The sequence below is a fragment of the Lepidochelys kempii genome, chromosome 7, assembly GCF_965140265.1.
Source record: "Lepidochelys kempii isolate rLepKem1 chromosome 7, rLepKem1.hap2, whole genome shotgun sequence".
Lineage (NCBI taxonomy): Eukaryota > Metazoa > Chordata > Testudines > Cheloniidae > Lepidochelys > Lepidochelys kempii.
In genome coordinates, this window is record NC_133262.1 from 23,317,587 (window position 1) to 23,337,403 (window position 19,817).

The window sequence follows — 19,817 nt, forward strand, 5'->3', positions numbered from 1 at the left end:
TGTAAGCAGCTGAGTTCTGATATGGCTCTGAACAATATACATACTCTGTATATACATAAGCATACCCCCTTTATGGGGTTTGACATTACTTATAATCAAAATAAGATTCCTTCCATCCCGCATATGGCTGGTTTTTGGAGTGACCCTGGAATTTCCTTTACCTCACTTCTTTGCTTTGCAGAGCTATATTCTATACACATCTTGTATTCTGGCTGTACCTAACAAGATGCACCTGTCACTCTAACTGTACAAAAACTACCCTGCATCTTTATGTAGGATGACTCAGCAAAAGAACTTTGCATTCCTATGCAGGGTCCTAAAATGTAACTATCCTGTTATGGTCTGCTACTATTTATTGTAGCAGTTTTTGAGTATTTTGTGACTATTTAAAATACTAGAAAAATAGGAAAGCTTTATAATCTTAAACTACTTTGGTGTTCTGTATATTTAAAATACCAAACACTAGAGAAATTTGTAATATTTTAAATAGCATGATGATGTGCAAGGGACATTACCTGGTAAATAAAGTGATATCTCCAGTTCAGCTTTCCCCTCCCCTTTTACAAGTAATGCAGGGGGGTCCAGGTGAAGGTGGTTGGAGCTTAGTTGGGGGGAGGATCTGGATGTGGGGAGGGACAGAGCTCCGCATGGGGGTCTGGGTGTTGGGGGTTCAGCGTGGGGGTCCAGATGCTAGGGGAGTGGGGCTTAGTGAGGTCGGAGATCCAGGTGCAGCTGGTTGGGTCTCGGTGGGCTGGGGATTTGGGTGACTCATCAGGATGATTCAGGTGCAGGGGGAGTGGGGCTTGGCGGGGGGGAGGTCTGAGTGCAGGAGGTGAGCTCGGCAGGAGGGTCTGGATATGAGGGGGTCTGGATGCATGGAGGTTGGGTGGATGGGGGATCAGCTCCCTGTACAGTGATCCCTCCCCTGCAGCTGAGGAGCAATGGGGGCGGGGCGGGGTGTGTGTGTGTGTGAGTTTGCAGAGTTTCCTGCAGCCTGGGGAGAAATCTGGGGGTTTGTCTGACCTAGCCCTAGATGCTGTGCAGGGGAAGAGGCAGTTCCATCCTCCCCAGCCCAACCAGACTAGCAGCTGAGTCTGGCACAGGGTAGGAGCCACCAGCCAGGTCTTCCCCACTCCTGCCCCCGCCCCACAGTGATTTACCTCTCTGCCAACTGCCCCAGGCACCCAAAACATACTGCTGGGGAGGGTCAGATGGCCACTCTTGTGGCTTCCCCTTGCTTCCACCTCAGAAAATCATTTTTCTGCGGGGAAGCAAGGAAATCTGTGGGGGACATAAATTCTGCACATACACAGTGGTGCAGAATTCCCCCAGGAGTAAAATGTTATTAGCTGGTATAGTCCTGTTTCAAGCATCTTGCAGTTCTGGGAAACCAATCATCAAGTTCTCTAAGAGTTTTAAAGACAATGACATAACTAACAGGAAGTCAAGGCTATAGGTAAAATCTTATCAATGGAGAAACCAGAAAGAACCAGTGAGTGAACCATATATCAATTTTTAGCTTGTACTAAAATCTGCCCAATCAACATATAAAACCTGATATCCCTTCTGAAACTGCAGGGGATAGTTTGAGTAATCTATTGTATAACACCTGACAATCACTTACTTATTTCTCTGTGGTAGTGTGCAAACATTTTTTGGGGAAAATCAACATTAATTTTTTAATATGGAGCCAGAGGGTGGATAACAATATTCTACTTCTGTAGGATCCTGAGAAGCTTTTTAAACAATACATAACAATCCCTGTGAGATAGACATTATTATCTCTCTTTTGTATATGGACACACAGAGAGGTTAAATTGTTTGCCTAAGGCAGTGGTTCCCAAACTGGGGTTCGCAAACCCCTGGGGGTTTGTAGAACGTTACAGGGGTTCGCCAGAAAAATTTCACTAATGGCGGCCAGAGGACCCTGGGCATTGGAGGCAGCAGGCGGGACCCGGTTGCGGGGCTGGCAGTCAGAGCACCAGGGAGAGCGGGGCCAGGCAGTTGGGGCTGGCAGCCCGAACCCTGCTCCTGTCAGTGGGTGAGCCGGCAGCTTGAACCCCAGCGCTTCGTGTGGGGCTGGCAGCCTGAGCCCCAGGGAGAGTGGGGCTGGGCAGTGGGGGCAGCCGGAGCCCTGGTGGGCAGTGGGACCTGTAGCCCGAGCTCAGTTGACCGGGGCGGTCAACTGGGTCCAGCAGCAGGAGCCCCACGGAATGCGGAGGAAATTTAAACTTAAATCCCTGGAAATATTTATTTTTAGGAGGGGGTTCATGAGATTGCACAATTTAGTGAAAGGGGTTCACGGACTGTTAAAGTTTGGGAACCACTGGCCTAAGGCAATACAGTGAGTCAATGGCAGATCTGAGAATAGAACACAGGAGTTTTGGTTGCTCTGCTCTGCTCTGTTCAGTGGATAAAACTCCATCCCACGCTGAGGATTGAATTTCAATGACTACCTGTAGAGAGTACATTAATTAAACTAAAGTCATCTTGGTTTTTGCCATATGCAGCAAAATTTAGGTCAAGCGACCACCACAATTTTTTACTTGGTGTAGCTAACTCTTCCACCTCTTGGTCATCTGAATAGACCTATAACTTCAACAGGATGACTCTCATCCACAAGATGAGAAGGGATTGACCTGTTTTATTTAATTTTGTGTTGTCTTTGTTTTGAGTATTGCACTGTATTTGTTCTTTTTAAAATGGAGACAATTTCTATGGGGGGAAAACTGAGCCAAAGACTCACAGCTGGTCAGACCACACAGGATTAATTGTATGTTCCTCAGAAAGGGCAGAGTAAAAGTGGTACTACAGTAAAGTCTTAAGGCTGAACTTAAACAGCTTAGGGGATCTGTTGTAACTGATGTCTGATGTGAATGAGCATGTGTTGTTATGATACATCAACATGAGAAATATTGAACTTAACACGAATTTCTTGACCTTGGCTGAACAAGGCATTTATTTTAGGAGAAAGTGGAGGAGGTTAAATTCACTCTAGATGTTAAGCATGCGTCATTCATCTCTTTCCTCTATATCAGTGGTGTTTTTTAGCAGAATTTGAGACGGTTTTGAGACCTTGCTGTCCCTCTCACATTATAAACGCTTTGAGCATAATCCAATATTTCACTAATCATTTAACCAGAAAAATAATACCTTCCGTTCACATAGTCTGATTTGTTATTCCCCAGGTTTAACAAACTGATTTCACTTCAGTTTCTCTTCTGCCCTCCACCCCCAGCCCTCCTATAGGTCTCCTCTTTGGTACAGACGTCATGTGATACCTGAGGTGGGAGCTGGAGACTTGAGAGCTGTTTTCTTAGACTAAATGTTTGAGGTTACAGGACATGGCCTAGTTTCACATAAGTTTTCAAATTTCAGTGGGACATGCCAAATCCGGAAACTGTCAAATAGTGTATTATTTTTGGAGAGAAAGAATGTGTATGTGTATGTGTGTGAGAGAAGAGAATGACCTTTACACATTTAGCCCTTCCCAAAAGTCTGACTTCCTACCTTCTCTCCCATGAGTCTTGGAAAACTTTAGCAAACAAAGTGAACACTTCTGAAGCAAGAATTCAGCGTAGAAAAGGAGATATTATATTCAGGGGAGCAAAAATGCGTTTATGCCATCATTTGTTTCTTTATATTATATAGAGAAGGCTGGAAGTTTATTTTCTAACGAAATATCAGGAATATAAAGCCTTGTTTACCATATTGCTAGAGGTCTCTTTTGGAGAGAATTGGATTGGGAGTTTCCTCAACCCTTCATCAAAGGAGGCTGTTGAATCTTTAACAAAGGTATCTTTTCTTCTAACTCTTTCTAAGGGATTTGAGATAGTAAAACCAAAAGGGGGAAAAAGATATTTTTTAAAATAATATGAATAAAAATCATTCCTTTCTCAATTCACCAGGTTTCACATCCTTGGTATCTGTGACATCATAAATATAATAGTTTTCTAGGAAAAATAGGTTTTATTTTAGACCCTCATCCTGCAAAGGGACCTACCTCTTTGAGGCACTTTATGGTCGAAGGCCCCAATTCTGCAAACTGTTTGAGGCAGGGACTTCATGCAATGTATAAGTACTTTGAGGCATCTAGCATAACTCTGAGCATTGTAGCATAATATCCTGACAACTTAAATTTCTTATGTAAAAACAAATGGAAGAAAACACTGCCTCCCCTAACAAACAAACAAACAAAAAAAACCCCTGGAAAGTTTCAAGCTGTAGTTATACATCTCAAGGAAGCAAAAGGGAGCACAAATCCATGTTTTATTCCTTTGCAGGTCACCTTTAAGATAATAAAAGTTGAAGATGAAACAGAAATGCATGTCTCTTGCATAGTAATTCAAATAAAATTGTAAATCCACAGAAGTCTTATCATTAATACTAATATGAAGTATACAGTATATTTATAATATGAATGGTGTGTAATGTGATCTAGTAATATATCTGTGTGAATTATACAAGCATTTTTCTTGTATCCTTATGGGGATAGATGTACATTTGCAGTTAATTATGTGTGTGTGTGTGTGTATGAATGTATGTATTGATTGGTTGAGGAGTTCAGGGTAGTAAAGTGTATGTGAGCTTTGAAGAATGATGATTTGACATAAAACAATTCAACACTTGGGCACTTGGTTAGAAATGTGACATATTATGCCTAATCCAGCTCCCTTGTCAAAACTCCCATTGATGGCAATGGGAGCAAGGGCTATTTCTTTGAGTATACTGAATAACCAGGCTCACTGCCTTTACTGGCCTGTGTGAGATTGTTTGTTTATTTTCTCTAGGGAGGCGATGGTCTCTCATAAATCGAGCAGGGGACTGGGACTGTCTTCGGTTCCTGACTCTGCCACTGAATCATTGTGTGACCTTGGCAAGTCACTTAAATTCTTTGTACCCATAAAATAGAGCTGATTTTTACCTAATTTTGTAAAGCATCATAAGATCTTTGGATGAAAGGAAATATATAATATTAAAAATATGAGGCAATGTGCTCTGGAAGAATAAGCATACAGTTGTGAGTCAAAATTCTAAATTTAAATCTCAGTCTTGCCATATATGACCTTGGGCAAGTCACTTCACATATTTTCCTCAGTTTTCCCATTTGTAATATGGGCATAATGCTGTTGTAAGACTTAATCAATCAATTAATGTTTTACATCACTTTGAACTTATAAAGCACTATTAACTGCTAAGTATTATTATTAACAATGTGTATTATTGCATAAGGTAGTTTAAATGTAACTGATATTGCTTCTCTTGGAAAAAATGTGCAGAATATTGGAAAAATCCTGTAACACAGAGGTAATAGCAGTATATCACGTAAGGCCAGTTTACTTAGAAACTTGTGAAATGAGATGTCTTTGACATATAGTCCTAAAGTTGACTGATTTATTCAATTTGTTGCCATCTTCCATCATTTCAGAACATTAACATACTTCTCATTTTCAGTCATTACATGATTCAGATACATTGTCATTTGGAAATACATTTGTGGATCTTTTATTATGTTAAACATACTGGTACCAACATACCTTCTGTAACTTCATTGAAGGCAAAGGACTTTTTGACAGTTCTCAGCATATCCAGTGCTGTGTGTCAGCTTGTTATCCCTTGTCTCCAGTGAGAGGGAGTTTTTTGTGTGGTAGCTGGATGTCAGATCCCTAACACCACCACCTGTTCAGCCATTCAGGCACTCTCCTGTGGGCTGTGCAAGCCCTAACTTGGCCTTGCGTGTTAATAATAGGTGCATCCTAATCCTCAACTCCCTTTCTCCTGTGATATCCATCCCCTGACACTGGCTTTTCACAGAGGTTCCAGATCCTCTGCACCCAACAGTGCAGTGTACCCCAGTTTTTCCTTAAACCATTGCTCCCACAGCATTTGTGAGCACTTCTAATAAAACAAAAAAGAAAATAAAGACGTAACTAGACATGAGAGGAAGTGGTGGAAACAACTGCTTATAAAACACAAATGTGGGTCCACACTTATCAAGTTACCTTTCCTATATACTAAGATAGGCTTTCTCCCCAAATTCAGTTTGTTGAACAGCTGACTGATTTCACAGAAATGAGGATCCACACATTCATGAAAGCTCCTTGCTCCCTAATGGGTTTTCTCAGTGAATGGTACAGAATACCTTTCTCTACACTCTATTATACTGAAACAATCTTTTGTCTTTATTCATAGCCAGGGTGCTCTCCTGCCTTCTATAATGTTCCTTTTCACCTGCAAGCATTGTGAGTGTTTGCAATTCTTTGATGGTTTTCCATTGACCGTTCTGGGTTATGGCAAGGGTAGACAATAGAACCGCACATTACCTCACCGCTGACTAGGGAGTGGTGACAACTCCTTGCTCAAATGGGCATCCCCAAGACACATTACGTCCTGGTGACTAATTTCTACTCCAAGTCCATAAAGCACACTTTCAGTATCAATACAATATTCCTTAAATATTACCCATATACACATCTTGCAATGATTGAGTCTTGACAAGTTATGAGCTTTCTGTAGGTTCCTTACACCTACACTTACACTTACACTACTCGTTATGAATAAATATTCTCTACGATGTGTTTGGTGTAGTGCGTTTGTCAGGGCTGAGGTGAGAAATACTTGCAAAGAAAAACAGAGGACATCTTGCCAAGGGGTATCTCTGTCATGGACTTACACAGGGGATACGTTGGTCTCTTTTCTTTGACATACTGTATTTTGGATGCTTATCCAGCCCTTTTCCTTCATGCGGGAAGTTTATTTTCTTTTGTGAAGTGCTGTATGGAGAACTTCTCATCACTGTTTACTCTTGACTGCTTACAGGTATGTTTCTAACCAGTTAAGTAAGATACATTCTATATAAATTATTTTCCACTAGGAACCTTTGTAAAAATCCACAAATGAGTAATACAGAATAAAAGGAGTCTGGTGAGATTGATTTGCTCAAAAATTGGCTTGCTTTTTTTCAAAATATGGATTTTTTTCAAAACAAATCTATCCATATTTTATTCTTAAAAAAAAAAAGCATTAAATGTCATCAGCCTGAGACTCTTAGATACATCACAGTGAGAGGTTCTTTAAAAATAGTTTAGATAGCAAATCAATGTGTGCAGCTCAGTTCCCATCAACAGTCTTGTAGTAACACATTAGCACGGGTGTATGATGAAAGAAAATTTAAATTATGAAAGAATTTCAGCACCCAAGGGATTATTATAAATAATTCCCTGGAGGCATTGGTATCTGGTACTCTTAACTTCCCTTCTCTACCTTAATGATGAGTTTCTCTGGCCGGTCTTGGTGCACTAGCATGACTCGCCTCCCATTCAGTTTTATACATTATAAAACACAATAGAGCTTGCTCCAAACTTTATGAATGTAGCTCAGTCATCGCTGCAGGATAGAGCATGAACAATTGAATGGGAGGTAGTGGTACTATCTAACACAGAGAAGAAACAGCTGCTTGAAGCATTTGGGCAGCCCCTGGAGTAGAGGATGTTAATGCTGCTGTTATTAAAAAGCATTGATACAATGGTAGTGTCCAAAGAGTCCAGCACAGTGTGCTTGGTGCCATAAAAACATGAGACAATTCCTGCCCTGGAGGGCTAATAATCCAAGAGACAAATATGAAAGGTTGATGCTGGGGATTTAACGTACAAATGAATACAGAGAATATGGATGAGTCCTGGGCCTGTTATTTATTTATTTTTATTATCATAGATGTGCGTTGTTTACACCACTAACCATGAGTCTGATTTTGTTTTTTGTGGCACCCTCCTAACAGCCTTTCAGATTTGTACTGTGTTGTGTGCATGTGTTCATGCTGCTGTATGCATTGTGTGGATCTGTGTATATACAGGTGTGTATTGTGTGCAATGTATACTGTGTCTCTACAGGTTGTGGGTATGTATTTTGCACGTAGGTGTAATACTTATAGTGTATTGGAGGTTCCCCATGAGTTCTTCTGGGAGTTGTTTGGTTTTGATTGCAAACTCTGTGGAGCAGCAGCCAGGTTTTCTGAGTCCGGTACAGAGCTCAGACCACTGTCAGCTTTAGCAAAGAACAAACCCTGGGCTCCCTCTGCTCTCTGCGGGACATATCCTGAGCCAGCCCCGGACCCTGTCATGTAGCTAATGTGGGTGACCCCAACTGCCGCCCGGGTGCCAGACGTTCCCTTTCTCCCCAGAGAGGGCGGAACGCGGAGAGAGCCCGGAACGGTTGCCGCGGAATCCGTGTTGCCGCGGGGCGCTATTGGGAACGGACCGGGGGTGTGCGAAGGGAACAGGGTAGTCATGGCCGGTTCCGCGGCTGTCGCTGCCCCGGGGCCCAGCGCCCCCCGGAGGCTGAATGTGAACGTGGGGGTCCTGGGGCACATCGACAGCGGCAAGACAGCGTTGGCCCGGGCGCTCAGCACGACCGGTTCCACCGCCGCCTTCGACCGGGCCCCGCAGAGCCGCGCTCGGGGCATCACCCTGGACCTGGGCTTCTCCTGCCTCCGCACCCCGCTGCCGCCGCACCTGGGCCCCGGCCCCGGCGAGCTCCAGCTCACCCTGGTGGACTGTCCGGGACACGCCTCCCTCATCCGGACCATCATTGGCGGTAAGCGCGGGGGGGGCGCGACAGGCCCCTGAGCGAGATTGTGACTCTGGAGGGGCGGGGGCTTCTCCCCCGCCCGTGTCAGGGGATCTGCTCTGTAGGGAGAAGTGAATCCTGTGTGTGTGTGTTTGGGGGTCTCGCCTCCACTGTGTACACGTGGGTATCCTTTCCGAGGATGCAGAGAGCGGGTCGGGTGGGGGGAGCTGGAAATGTAAAAAAGTAAAGTTTGTCTTGTGTGCGGTGGGAGGGTTTGAAGAGCTGGGAGTTGCCTCCTGCCAGGGGAGGGAAGGGTTAAAACTACCTAAACAGGTGCCAAATCCTTCTAGTGGAGACATGGTTTATACCAGCAAAATTACGTTTTTGTTGTTATAACTGTCTATACTAGGGCTTTTGCCAGTATAACAATATCATGAAAAGTGACACCCCTAACCAATGTTACTATGCTAGCAAAAGTTTAGCCCTGCCTTATGTGGAGTCAAAAGAGCTTATTCCTGTAGTGGAAAAGGAATAAGCTATGCTAAAGACAAGTTCACACTGATGTAACTACTCCACACCAGGGTTCATATTGGTATAACTTTCTGTAAAAATTCACACCCCTAACCAAAATATTTTTATTGATACAAAAACTGCATGTAAACCAGTCAGTTTTGTTTATAGTAATGTGTTTGTTTTTTAAACGTTTCTTTATTGATGGAAAGGATGTGAGAATATTCATGGACATAGTTACAATTTCTCTCTCAAATTTCTTGAACTCTCCCTCATTTAAATTGTCAGAGGTTGGCAGTCCTGCTGCTGAAGTGTTCATATATAACTTGCTAGAAATTCAGATGCAAAACTCCTACCTAGATTGAGATGTTCTTAACATTTGTCAGACTATAGTGTTAGAAATACTGTGTACATTTCAGTTATTTTAAAATGTTTTCCTTGAAAGCAAATTTGAGGTAAAGGAGACTGACTTATTCCAGCAGCACATTTTAAAATAAACTCACATTGTTTTTTGGGGGATTTTGACTTCAGCTCAGTGAGTGAACTCTGAAGTAAAGGAATTTGAGATCACTGCATCTTCTAACCATTGTAGAACTTCAGTGATGCAAAAGCATATTGAAGAAAACCTGATTTGGAAGTTTGTGGTTGAAATTACTCAAAAGATCCAGGTTTCAGAGTAGCAGTCGTGTTAGTCTGTATCTGCGAAAAGAAAAGGAGTACTTGTGGCACCTTAGAGACTAACCGATTTATTTGAGCATAAGCTTTCGTGAGCTACAGCATCCAATGAAGTGAGCTGTAGCTCACGAAAGCTTATGCTCAAATAAATTTGTTAGTCTCTAAGGTGCCACAAGTACTCCTTTTCTTTTTTCAAAGATCCAGATTATTGTAAACCCAAACATTTATCAGTAAGTGCTGGAGAGAAGTTCTTTTGAGGTTTAGATTAGTGTTAGGTTTATTTTTGCATGTATTGTTTAGCTGTTTCTATATTTTCTTGTATATTGTTGTTCCTTTAATATTTGTAAATATTGGTGTGTTTTTTAATCTCTTGTTTCATGTTACATAGTTATGCATCTTAAGTTGATGCTCTTTGAGACACAAAGCTTTTAAAAGAAATTGGCACAGGAACAAAATATTCTGTCCTGAGGAATCACTCAATTATGTGGCAAGGTGATGCTAGCATATGAAAAAGGAACCCCCTAAAAACAAACATACACACTTTTAAAAAGTGATTTTAGTGCTCATGAAAGGTGCCAGCCCTGAAGACTGCTATTCTATGGATCTAAGGTACAACATGAGCAGCCGTAGTGCTAGCTTATCACACAGTGACCCAGTTGATGATCCTTATTGCTAATCTATAGGGACCTTCTTTAGAGGGGAGATTAGTACATTTCTCATGCCTTTTCTGTCCTTAGTCTCTTTTCAAATTGCCAGACAGAGAACCAGTTAGTGGGGCAGTTTTACGACGTGGTCACCCGTTTCCTGGGAGCTGGATTGGGACCTACCAACTAATTTCGTGTAGTCCACTGGAAAAACACTTTTTTGACAGATGTGCTACTTGCAAATGATGCCAGTGATGAGCACAACCATAATACCGACTTGTATGTATATCATCCTGGATAGATGAATAGAAATTATTTATTGCTTGAGTTCATCAGCAGTAAAACCCTCTGCAGTTCAGTTCAGCTGTTTTGTTATTCTGCAGTTACAGGGGGAGGGCGACTATTGGCTGCATTTAGCCCACAGTTGTGCTTTGTTTCACAGCAAAGGTGCCTGATAATTTACAGAAATACTGATTATTTACTTTATAGGGAACTAAGTTGTTCTTGTGAACAGGACAGTTCTTGTTGAGGTCTCTGTGTAGAAACTTTTGTTTAGGTTTTGCTCTCTGTGGGGAAACTACTAAGATCTGAGAGAGCCAAACTTTCTCTGGAACTGTTATCTCTGGGAGGAATACTTAGGAGGGCACTAGAAAAAAATAGTTTTCATAATCTGTGCAGAGTTTGAAAATCACACTCCCTTACCTATTAATTGATAGCATGGAGTTGTCATTTGTTTCTTTTCTATTGGTTTTTAAAAGAAACTGTGATTGTTTGATCCCGACTGTCAATATTGGCCAAATATAACAATTACAATTTCTGTAATCTGACCTGTGCGTAACCCTAGTGGATCTGGGCCCAAATAACACCTGATTAATTTTGTAATCCATGTTTAAAATGGTTCAGTCCATAGGTACCAGTATTGCCAATTCCATCTGTTCAGAAATCAGGCCACCAAATCCTGAGATTTTAAAAATAATACATTTTTGTTTGTTTTTATCTGCCTTTAGTGTTGTGCCTTTAGAGTTCAATCTTTCCATCTTTTCCCTCCAGCCATGGAGCGTAGTGACTTATTTTTTTTTTTTAAATTAAAGCTGAGATTCTCTTGTAAGTGTGGGACTCCATGCTTTAAGTAAAACATTGACTATTGTGAGACTTGTTATAAAATCATGATAGTTGGAAATACTAAGGTACTTTTGTGCGAGTGCTTTATAAAACATCATATACTTCAAAAAATGACCTCACTGTAGGATTAGGTAGGAGCAGAAAAGACCAGTTTAAATGCAAATATCTTTAAATACATCAGACATAGGACAGGTAAATAGATATAGATATTGTTATACCCATTCTACAGACAATAATCTCACATGGAGGTTGCGAAGCTTACTGTTTGTAAACTATGTAGAGATTCCTAGATGAAAGGTGTTATGTGGGCCCAAAATATTATTTGTTTTATTATTTAGTATATTCTATTTGAAAGTTTTCTCTGGGTGGCAGCTCCTCTTTAAAGGGATGATTGAAACAACCCATCCTTTAAAATCATGTTGTATCTTGTTAATTATTTGAAAGGGAGTTTTCATAGCTGAATCCTGTATTCTTGCCTATTCCTCCTGTTATGCAGGGTAGTGTTGACCTTGCAAATACTTTTCATGACAACATAAAAGAAGTGTCACTGGAGATGAAACCTTGGTTTAAATGAATGCAGAATATTTGAGCAGTAACCAAATAAGAAGAAAAATGGAAGATGGAAGTCATATTTCATTCTGTGTGGTTGCATCTTTCTTCTTATAAAGCTTGCCCTTGAGAGCAAAACATATCAAGTTTTAAATCAAAGAATATTTTACCTACATGCTAGGAATAGAAAACGTTAATTCCAGTCATGTTGCATTCTTAAGCTTTTAGCTGGAAGGTTATAGTCAAGGTTGGAATGAAATGGTGGGTATAACTTTTTCCAGTTAGACTTCTTAATTACTTTTTAGTTCTTAATTTCACTTATGCCCCAACAATATCAGTTTGTTCTCAGACCATAGACACCAGCAGTGAAGTGGTAAGGCATTCTGAGTAACTGCATGCTGAGGAATATACCATGGATTTCACTTAGTTTCATTATTCTCCTGTATAGTGCAGCTGCAAGTGTTATAACTTATCTTCCAGTGCCCACTTGTGTGCTAGGTGCCTCACATTATAAATAAGAAATAATCTCTGCACTGAAAAAAAATTACTATCTAATTTCAGACAGTGGTGGAACTAAAAGGCAACAAATACAATAGTTTGAGGATGCTAGGTGAGTTACAGCAATATGGTCATGTTATTACTCTGTGAAGACATGCACGGGATTCAGTATATATTAAAATGCACAGTTTAAATATATATTTTAAAAATGGCTTTGACATACTTCTTGTGGGTGTCATGGTAAAAGTGGAACTTCACATCTACATTACAACACACAGTTATATATGACAGAGAAGGGAGACAAATGATATGCTTGTCAGGGCTCCCCTATGAGCAGTAAAGTCTTAGGCTGCCTTTGAGTTGTTGAGCACAGAATGGCTGCTACAATTACGTGCTCAGTCATTGTACAATCACTGCTTAGCCTTTACTTTTGAAAACAGTACATGAATATGGTTAAAACTGATTTTTGCTTACAATAAGACTGATTTGTATAGTTCCACTTTTTTTTCTGTAGTGGGAAGGTTGCTTGTCATATAACCAAGACCACCACTGCTGTTTGGCCACTTAGTGGTAAAGATGCTTGATAATGGTCTCTTTTTTTATTCGTGTAGCACTGGAAAAGCATATAGGGTAATTTGCAGTAGATGAGGGTTACTAAACAAAGAATCAAAGCCCTGAAAAACTTAGTCTTGAGGTGCATTCTTTAGCTTGTATCAGAAACAGCAAAAAGCTCATCACAATTACATGACTAAAATTCCATCTCACATAAGTAATTGAGCAATTCTCTGTCATTTTACACGTTGTCTGTTTTTCTCTATAATTGCAGCATCTATTTCCTTGCCAGGTTCACATACAGCAAAAGGGCCCTGTGACTGGAATGAGAGGGTAATTCCAGGAGTAATTCACTCTCTCCTTGACCAGCTCATGCTTGTTTTCAATACTGAGGCTATGCCATTTGACAGACGTGGTGGTGGGATATGGAGTGATTTTTTTAAAGGTTAATACGCAGGTTTAGGCTGTTGAGGGATTTTACTCCATGTGGGCGAGTCTGTGTGATGCTGCTGCTTGTTTTGAGATTTTGTTTTGGTATTGACAATGAGCTTTATAGATTTTCATGAAGCTGTCATTATCTTCCTCAAAGGAGTGGGACTTGTACGTGTGTGTTGTACTCTAAAAGGCCTATGCATCCGGTAAGGTGCTGAATGGTTTTTCAAATGAGTTCAGCAGTAGGGGAAACCTGCAGAGAGGTTACAGAAGTTAATCTTCCAGAAGACATTCAATCCTCATATTTCATTTTAAGACCACTTTGTGTAGCAATGTAGTTTAACCAGTAGCAGATTTCTTATTTGCTGTTGGTTAATTTCATGCCCTACAAAGGGTCAGCACACTAACACAGAAGAACATGATTACCTCACCCTAGCTCCCCTTTAACCCTGCATGCATACAGTGAGGGATAGTGAATTGTTTATTTTAGGTAAGTAGTTTTCAGATGCCCTTTATCTACTTGATTTTGAATGAACTGAGATGACTTCTCAAAGAACATTTTAAAAAATAGATTTTGTTGGTTTTTTTTCCTCTGAAGTTTAAAGGACAGAGTAGTCTTAAAGAGTTTTAATCAGAAAGTTACTGCTTGACCCTGGTTGTCTAAACCTGCAGGGGAAATTTTGACAAACTTGTAGTTTCATAATCCTTATGCCTGTCTGAACCTTTGACCTGTTTACTGCATAACCAGAGGTTCATTGTCACCATTTGTCCCTTTCAAAGTTCCTTTCAAAAAAGCCTGCCTTGCAAGTGTCTGTTTCCACTTTGCTGCTGTGTTCTCTTAAGGAAGGGTATTAATTCATACCTGATACACTGAAGGGGCCAGGACTTTTGAACTCTCACAAGAGCTTGGGGACGGGGAAATGAGCATAGCAAAAGCATGTCTTGCAGATGCAAATGACTGCAGTGAAAATAGTCTAGGGAGATCAAGGGAAACATGGGCCTGGTACCAAGGTTCAGATTTGGTCAGCTAGAGATTATTTGTAAGATTAATGTAGTAGTACTTTTGTTGTTGTTGTTACAAAATGTTTATTTTGATTAGTTTGTTGTAAGATATAATTAATATCTATGCACATAAGGTACACCAACCTTGCAAAATTGCAGTGAAAATATGCTGACCTATTAGTACAAAATCTACTTGCCCATCTTTGATGATGATAAAATTGATACCTGTTTTACTGCAGATTAATGGACAAGTAGAATTTTGCAAGACTGCTATCATCAAAGATTTGATCTCTGGTTCTACTGTTCTCACACATGCTCCATAGGGAGCGGAGACCATATGGGCTGCAAAGATAGCAAAAGATGCTCAGTCCCTATGGGGATGAAGACCAGGAAAGGAAGGCGAGCCTTTGCTGCTCTACGGCATCCCCTTTAGCAGACTGCTGTTTGGCAGAGTAAGGTGTGGCACTGATGCACCCTGAAAGAGCTATCCAGTAGTACTTCCTCAAGATGATAGAGGCTGGAACAATTGGCCTTCAGTGGGAGTATTTTAGGAGGGAAAATAGGGTGGATCTGCTACCCCCATCAGGGGAACTAGAGCCTGCTTGGGAGGGAAAGATGCTCCTTTTAAGAATACATACTCAATATTGTTTTTAGCTTTTTTTTTAATAATAGTACAAATGTCCATGTAATAAGTTTGTTATAGTTACTGAGCAGATTGTCCTAAATCTACTTGCATGTGCTGCAATCCATCTACCATATTTTTTACCCCGGCTTAGTGTGGAACAGGACTTAATTGTAACTCTCCACCGACTGTTATAATGAGATTGGCTGTTTGAATACTGTTACATAAAAGTCCAGTTAGTGAACAGGGAAAGTAGTTCTGTGTAGCTGTCGTAAAAGCTTTCTCTTGTCTAAATGAGTATTTCTGATTACATTTGCACATATGCCAGAGGGTGTTACTCCGGTAGCCTAATGGCAGAGTTCTTCCCAAGCCATGTGAGAGACCTAAATTTGAAAGTAGGCCGTTTGCTCCTTGGACTTGTAGAGGTTAGGAATGCTATGGGAGCAGCGTGTTCTTCCTTGTTGAAAAGAGTGCCTTTCATTGCTCCATAGCAACCATTCTGGTCAGTTAAACAAGCAGTGCGGTAAGCTCTGGGAGGACCCTTGGCCACCAGCTTGAGTTGAGGGTAGTGGTTGTAATGAGCCTTGTGGGTGGTGTGAAAGTATAAAATGGAAGACCTAGGACTCTGGGTGAGGGAGGGGTAGTTTATTTTCTGAAGCTGCATAGTGGTTGGAACTTTTGAAATATTCTACTGGTCTGAAAGGGTTCAAACATTTCTTTTAAGTTGCTAGTACTTTAAGTGTTTTCTGAAACGCACACCAAGGTTCTTATATCCAGCATGTGTATAAATGGCTTACATGTGCAATATAGTTGTACTCCAAAAACTGTCTAATACAGTTTCAACTTTATTTTTTAAACTAAATCCCTTCTCTCTCAAAACTAAAATTTAGATTAAAAAAAATAATTTTACAGTATTCTTCTAGTGCCTAACATTTGTATGACAACTTGGAGGAGTAACTTTACTGAATTTTTAAATGAAACAAAGTGTATGGTTTGTTTGGTTTTTGAGTACAGATATGAATGTATAAAGAAGAGGTAAAGGAGGTTGCTGGTATAAAACTGTTGCTTGCTTTTAAAAAGAAACAAAATGTAGCCTTCTCTACTGGACATTATAGTGCACAAGAGGGCAGTGTTTGCTTGCAATGCAGGATCTTTATGATAAATGTATAGGGTCAGCCTAAATGTAGTGACCCCAATTTTAAAATGAGACAATGCATAGGGTCCATAGTCACTCAGAACTCAAACATAGCCTAACTCTTCTCCCCCCTCCCTCCAATGATTCATTCTTCTTTAGATGTCTTTGTAGACATGTTGATGTCTAGGACCTTGATAGTGTTTGTACTTCTTAAACAGTAAGCAGTTTGGTCTGTTGTCTTGTACATTACATGGCAGAGGCTAAGTAGCATCTATAACTGAGGCAAAACAACTGCTTTTCAATTAAAAGCAATGTGATTGTGAGGATTCTTCCCACCCCACCCTCCCCCCAAAAAAGGGTCAAATGTTGTGTGTGGGTTTTTTATGTTTACGTAAATACTATCTGACTTGACTCATAAATGAATTAAAGATGTGGAAACCCTGGTACTGGGTATTAACACGTGCACACCTGCATTTTTACCTTAAGGTCATATAACAAATAAGCAAAAGCAAGGAAATTGCATGTTGTTACTCCTAAGTCCATTCCAAACTCCTCCTGTGTTGCCTAGGAATTGCAACATGAGGGTTGGGATAATCACGAGGCCTCTCTGTTACACTGGTATAGTGGGAGATTTTAAAAATAGAGCAGTGGCCTTGACATGGAATTTGCCTGGTGTTTTCAATTGTATCATAATTTCAGTGTTCGAACATAAAATTTTGTTGTGCATTAGTTTCATTTTAATTTTAATGTATGTATATAAAATACCTTGGTTTGACTATCTGACCAGTTTTGTGTGCATGCAGGTCTTATGGTCTGAAGTCTGTTGCTGTCAGTTTATAGACTTGGAGTTTATGGTTTTCCTATGAGGAGTTACAGATCCAACAAAATCCTAAACTCTGTGCTTTAACTTGGAAATAATAGTAGAGAGTAAATCCAGAAGATTTTTCCTTATTTTTTAAGGGTTTATGGATATGACAAAGGATAAGACCAGCAACTCTTGATCTTTGGAGTTATACTGTGTAATCACATGCTTTTCTGGGTATAGATGGAACACTATCAGAAATATGATTATATATATAAAATGAGCATTGCACAATTAATCTCAATATACTGCACATCTTGATTTTGAAGTTGTGGTTTCTGTTATGATTTGATGTACATCTTAAATGTAAATTCTAAACGAGTGGTTTTATTAAATTACTTTCTCTGGTTTACATGTCAGATGTGCTACTACTAATCAAGAGCTGTTTTGTGTGTTTGTACATACTTGCTGATGTACAGCAAAACCACACTTTGCTATTTGCCACAAAAATACAAAACTTCTCAGGAAACATTTAATAACCAAGCACTATAGACTTGCCAACTAAGACTGCTACTTGTTCATTCATTCTGTTGAGTTAAAAAACAAAATTTCTTTGTTCCATCATGCTGTGTACTAGCATTCACAGAATAACTACATAATCTGTCACCCCTGCCCCTTTTAGCTGCTTGTCTGAAATTAGTTTGTAGGCAGTTTGGGGCAGTGATCAAGATTTTTATCTAGTAGGTGCTGTTAAGATAAACAACAATATAGTGATGTCTTATGTTAAGAGCTTGTTCCTTTCTTAAAATCTAGTACATTTTATTTACAATATAAAATATTTTAATAATTGCAGTTATCAAAACAAATTAACAAATACATTTTTCAATGTTGCATTTTTGGTGGTGGTGAATGTGTTCATTTGCTAAACAGCACAATTTAGTAATTCACAATAGTCTCCCAGTCATCATTGTGAATTAGCAAGTTTCTGCTGTATTCATGCACAGACATCCTGTAGCTTGGTTTGGAGACTGCCCTCAATTAGAAGCTGCTAGATATAGTTATAGTCTATATGATACAGTACTTTTATTAGAAAACAAGTTGGGATTTTGTATACAAGTGCGACTAGTTTCACTTGGAGAAGGCATGGGCCTACTTTCCTGAGTGTGTTTCTCCTTTCCTCCTGTGTGGTGGATTTTTTTTTTTTTTAGCCTTACAAATAATCATGTCTCCTCATGGTATCCTTTGTTAGAAGTGCTTATTTTTTAAACAAGATCATGGATGGTAAAATAAGAGAGCATAGTTCTAAATAAGATGTGCAACATGTCTTCCAAAAATGTCATCTAATAAAGAAAACAAACTCAAACTCCCAAATTTCCATTGGAGTTAAAGCCCATAAATAGAATAAAAAGTTGTTTTTGTGTGTGGCAGCTAGTTGTTTTCTATCTTGGATCCCTGAGGCAGGCCTGGCAAGCTGAAGAGCAAGGACAGATGTTCTTCAGTGGTAATTTCCAGCTGGATTCTTGAATGCATTATGTACTGTGGGTCACAGCTCATAATGGAGCAAAACTGAGTGAGAATTCCTGCAAAGAAAGATTTGAACAACCCATAGGATAGATATGATGAGAAAGATACTGTGCATTCTGTTAGAAAATGTTTTCAGTGCTTTCTGTAAAATTCAGATTAAATAGCCATTTTGAAGTGCTCCCTTTAAACAGTTAGCTTCCATAAGCATTGCAGGCAGAGTAAATACCAATAATTCTTATTTCCCATCTTCTTATCAGTACTTCTACCAAAATGTTCTTGCACAGCCTATCTAATCTCGTCAAGTGAACATCAAATGATTAGTGTCAGCTCCCAATTTGAATTATGATCTCTGTTTCAAAACCAACCTGACTAGTTCTGCATTAGATAATAATTATCAGCATTACCAGCATCGGGGTGGTTGTGACCAGACAAACTCCTATATATGTGTGAATGTGACAACACAAGAAGAGTAGGTGAATAGTGAAGGAAAAGGAATAGATGAAAGAGGAAAGTTTTAAAAATAGTGGTGTTGAGCATGCTTTTGTATTTGGGGAGAGGGGTTTCTCAGGGGTATAAGCATCAGATTTGAAATACTTGCATTTGAATCCTAGTAGGGTCAACTTCCCATCAATTTTTTTCTGAAAGAGATGAGTTTCCATCAGCTAACTGTTTGTTGAGGTGTGTTTTGTTTTTGTACAAAACTTGAATTTTTTTTGTCTTTTTATCCACTTCTTGGCATTGTGGAAAAAGTGAATCTTGACACTTCTTCACCCACCCCTGAAGTCCCAAGTTATTCCTTCCTATGGACTTCCTGGCATGTTCAGGCTTCTTTTTCTTCGATGGCATGCTTTTCAGCCTTCCTGTTATGTGTTGTGCAGTAACCAGCACATCTTTGGCAATCAAGAAATAAAAGCTGAGATTGTGTCTGCTCTGTGTGGATCTTGTGGCACTTTTTTCATAAGAGCAGGCGTTTACCTTGATTTGTTTGCTTAAAGTTTCTCCTTCTCCCAGTGCTGTGCAATGTGTTGTGTACCAGGTGGCCATATTTCAATAGTGAAGTGATTCCTGCATGTATAAAATTTGAAAAGTGCTTTGAGAACTTCTGAGATGGAAAAAAGCTAGGGAAATGTAAGAGATTGATGTTTTTAATAACATCGTCCAATTTAAATTGAGCTGGGTGGGCAG

The 19,817-nt window shown here is 39.9% G+C and overlaps 1 protein-coding gene across 6 annotated transcripts in view; it reads left to right on the top strand.

The window, feature by feature from the left end:
- The first annotated feature begins 8,251 nt into the window (after window positions 1-8,251).
- The window catches only part of EEFSEC (eukaryotic elongation factor, selenocysteine-tRNA specific), a 223,086-nt gene continuing 211,520 nt past the window's right edge, over window positions 8,252-19,817 (top strand). For all 6 annotated transcript variants that reach the window (XR_012159786.1, XM_073351382.1, XM_073351381.1 and 3 more), the window contains exon 1: window positions 8,252-8,592. Coding sequence is in view for 5 of the 6 variants with exons in the window: in XM_073351382.1 (XP_073207483.1) it covers window positions 8,286-8,592 (307 nt within the window). In the remaining variant the exon portion in view is untranslated. The remainder of the gene's footprint in view (window positions 8,593-19,817) is intronic.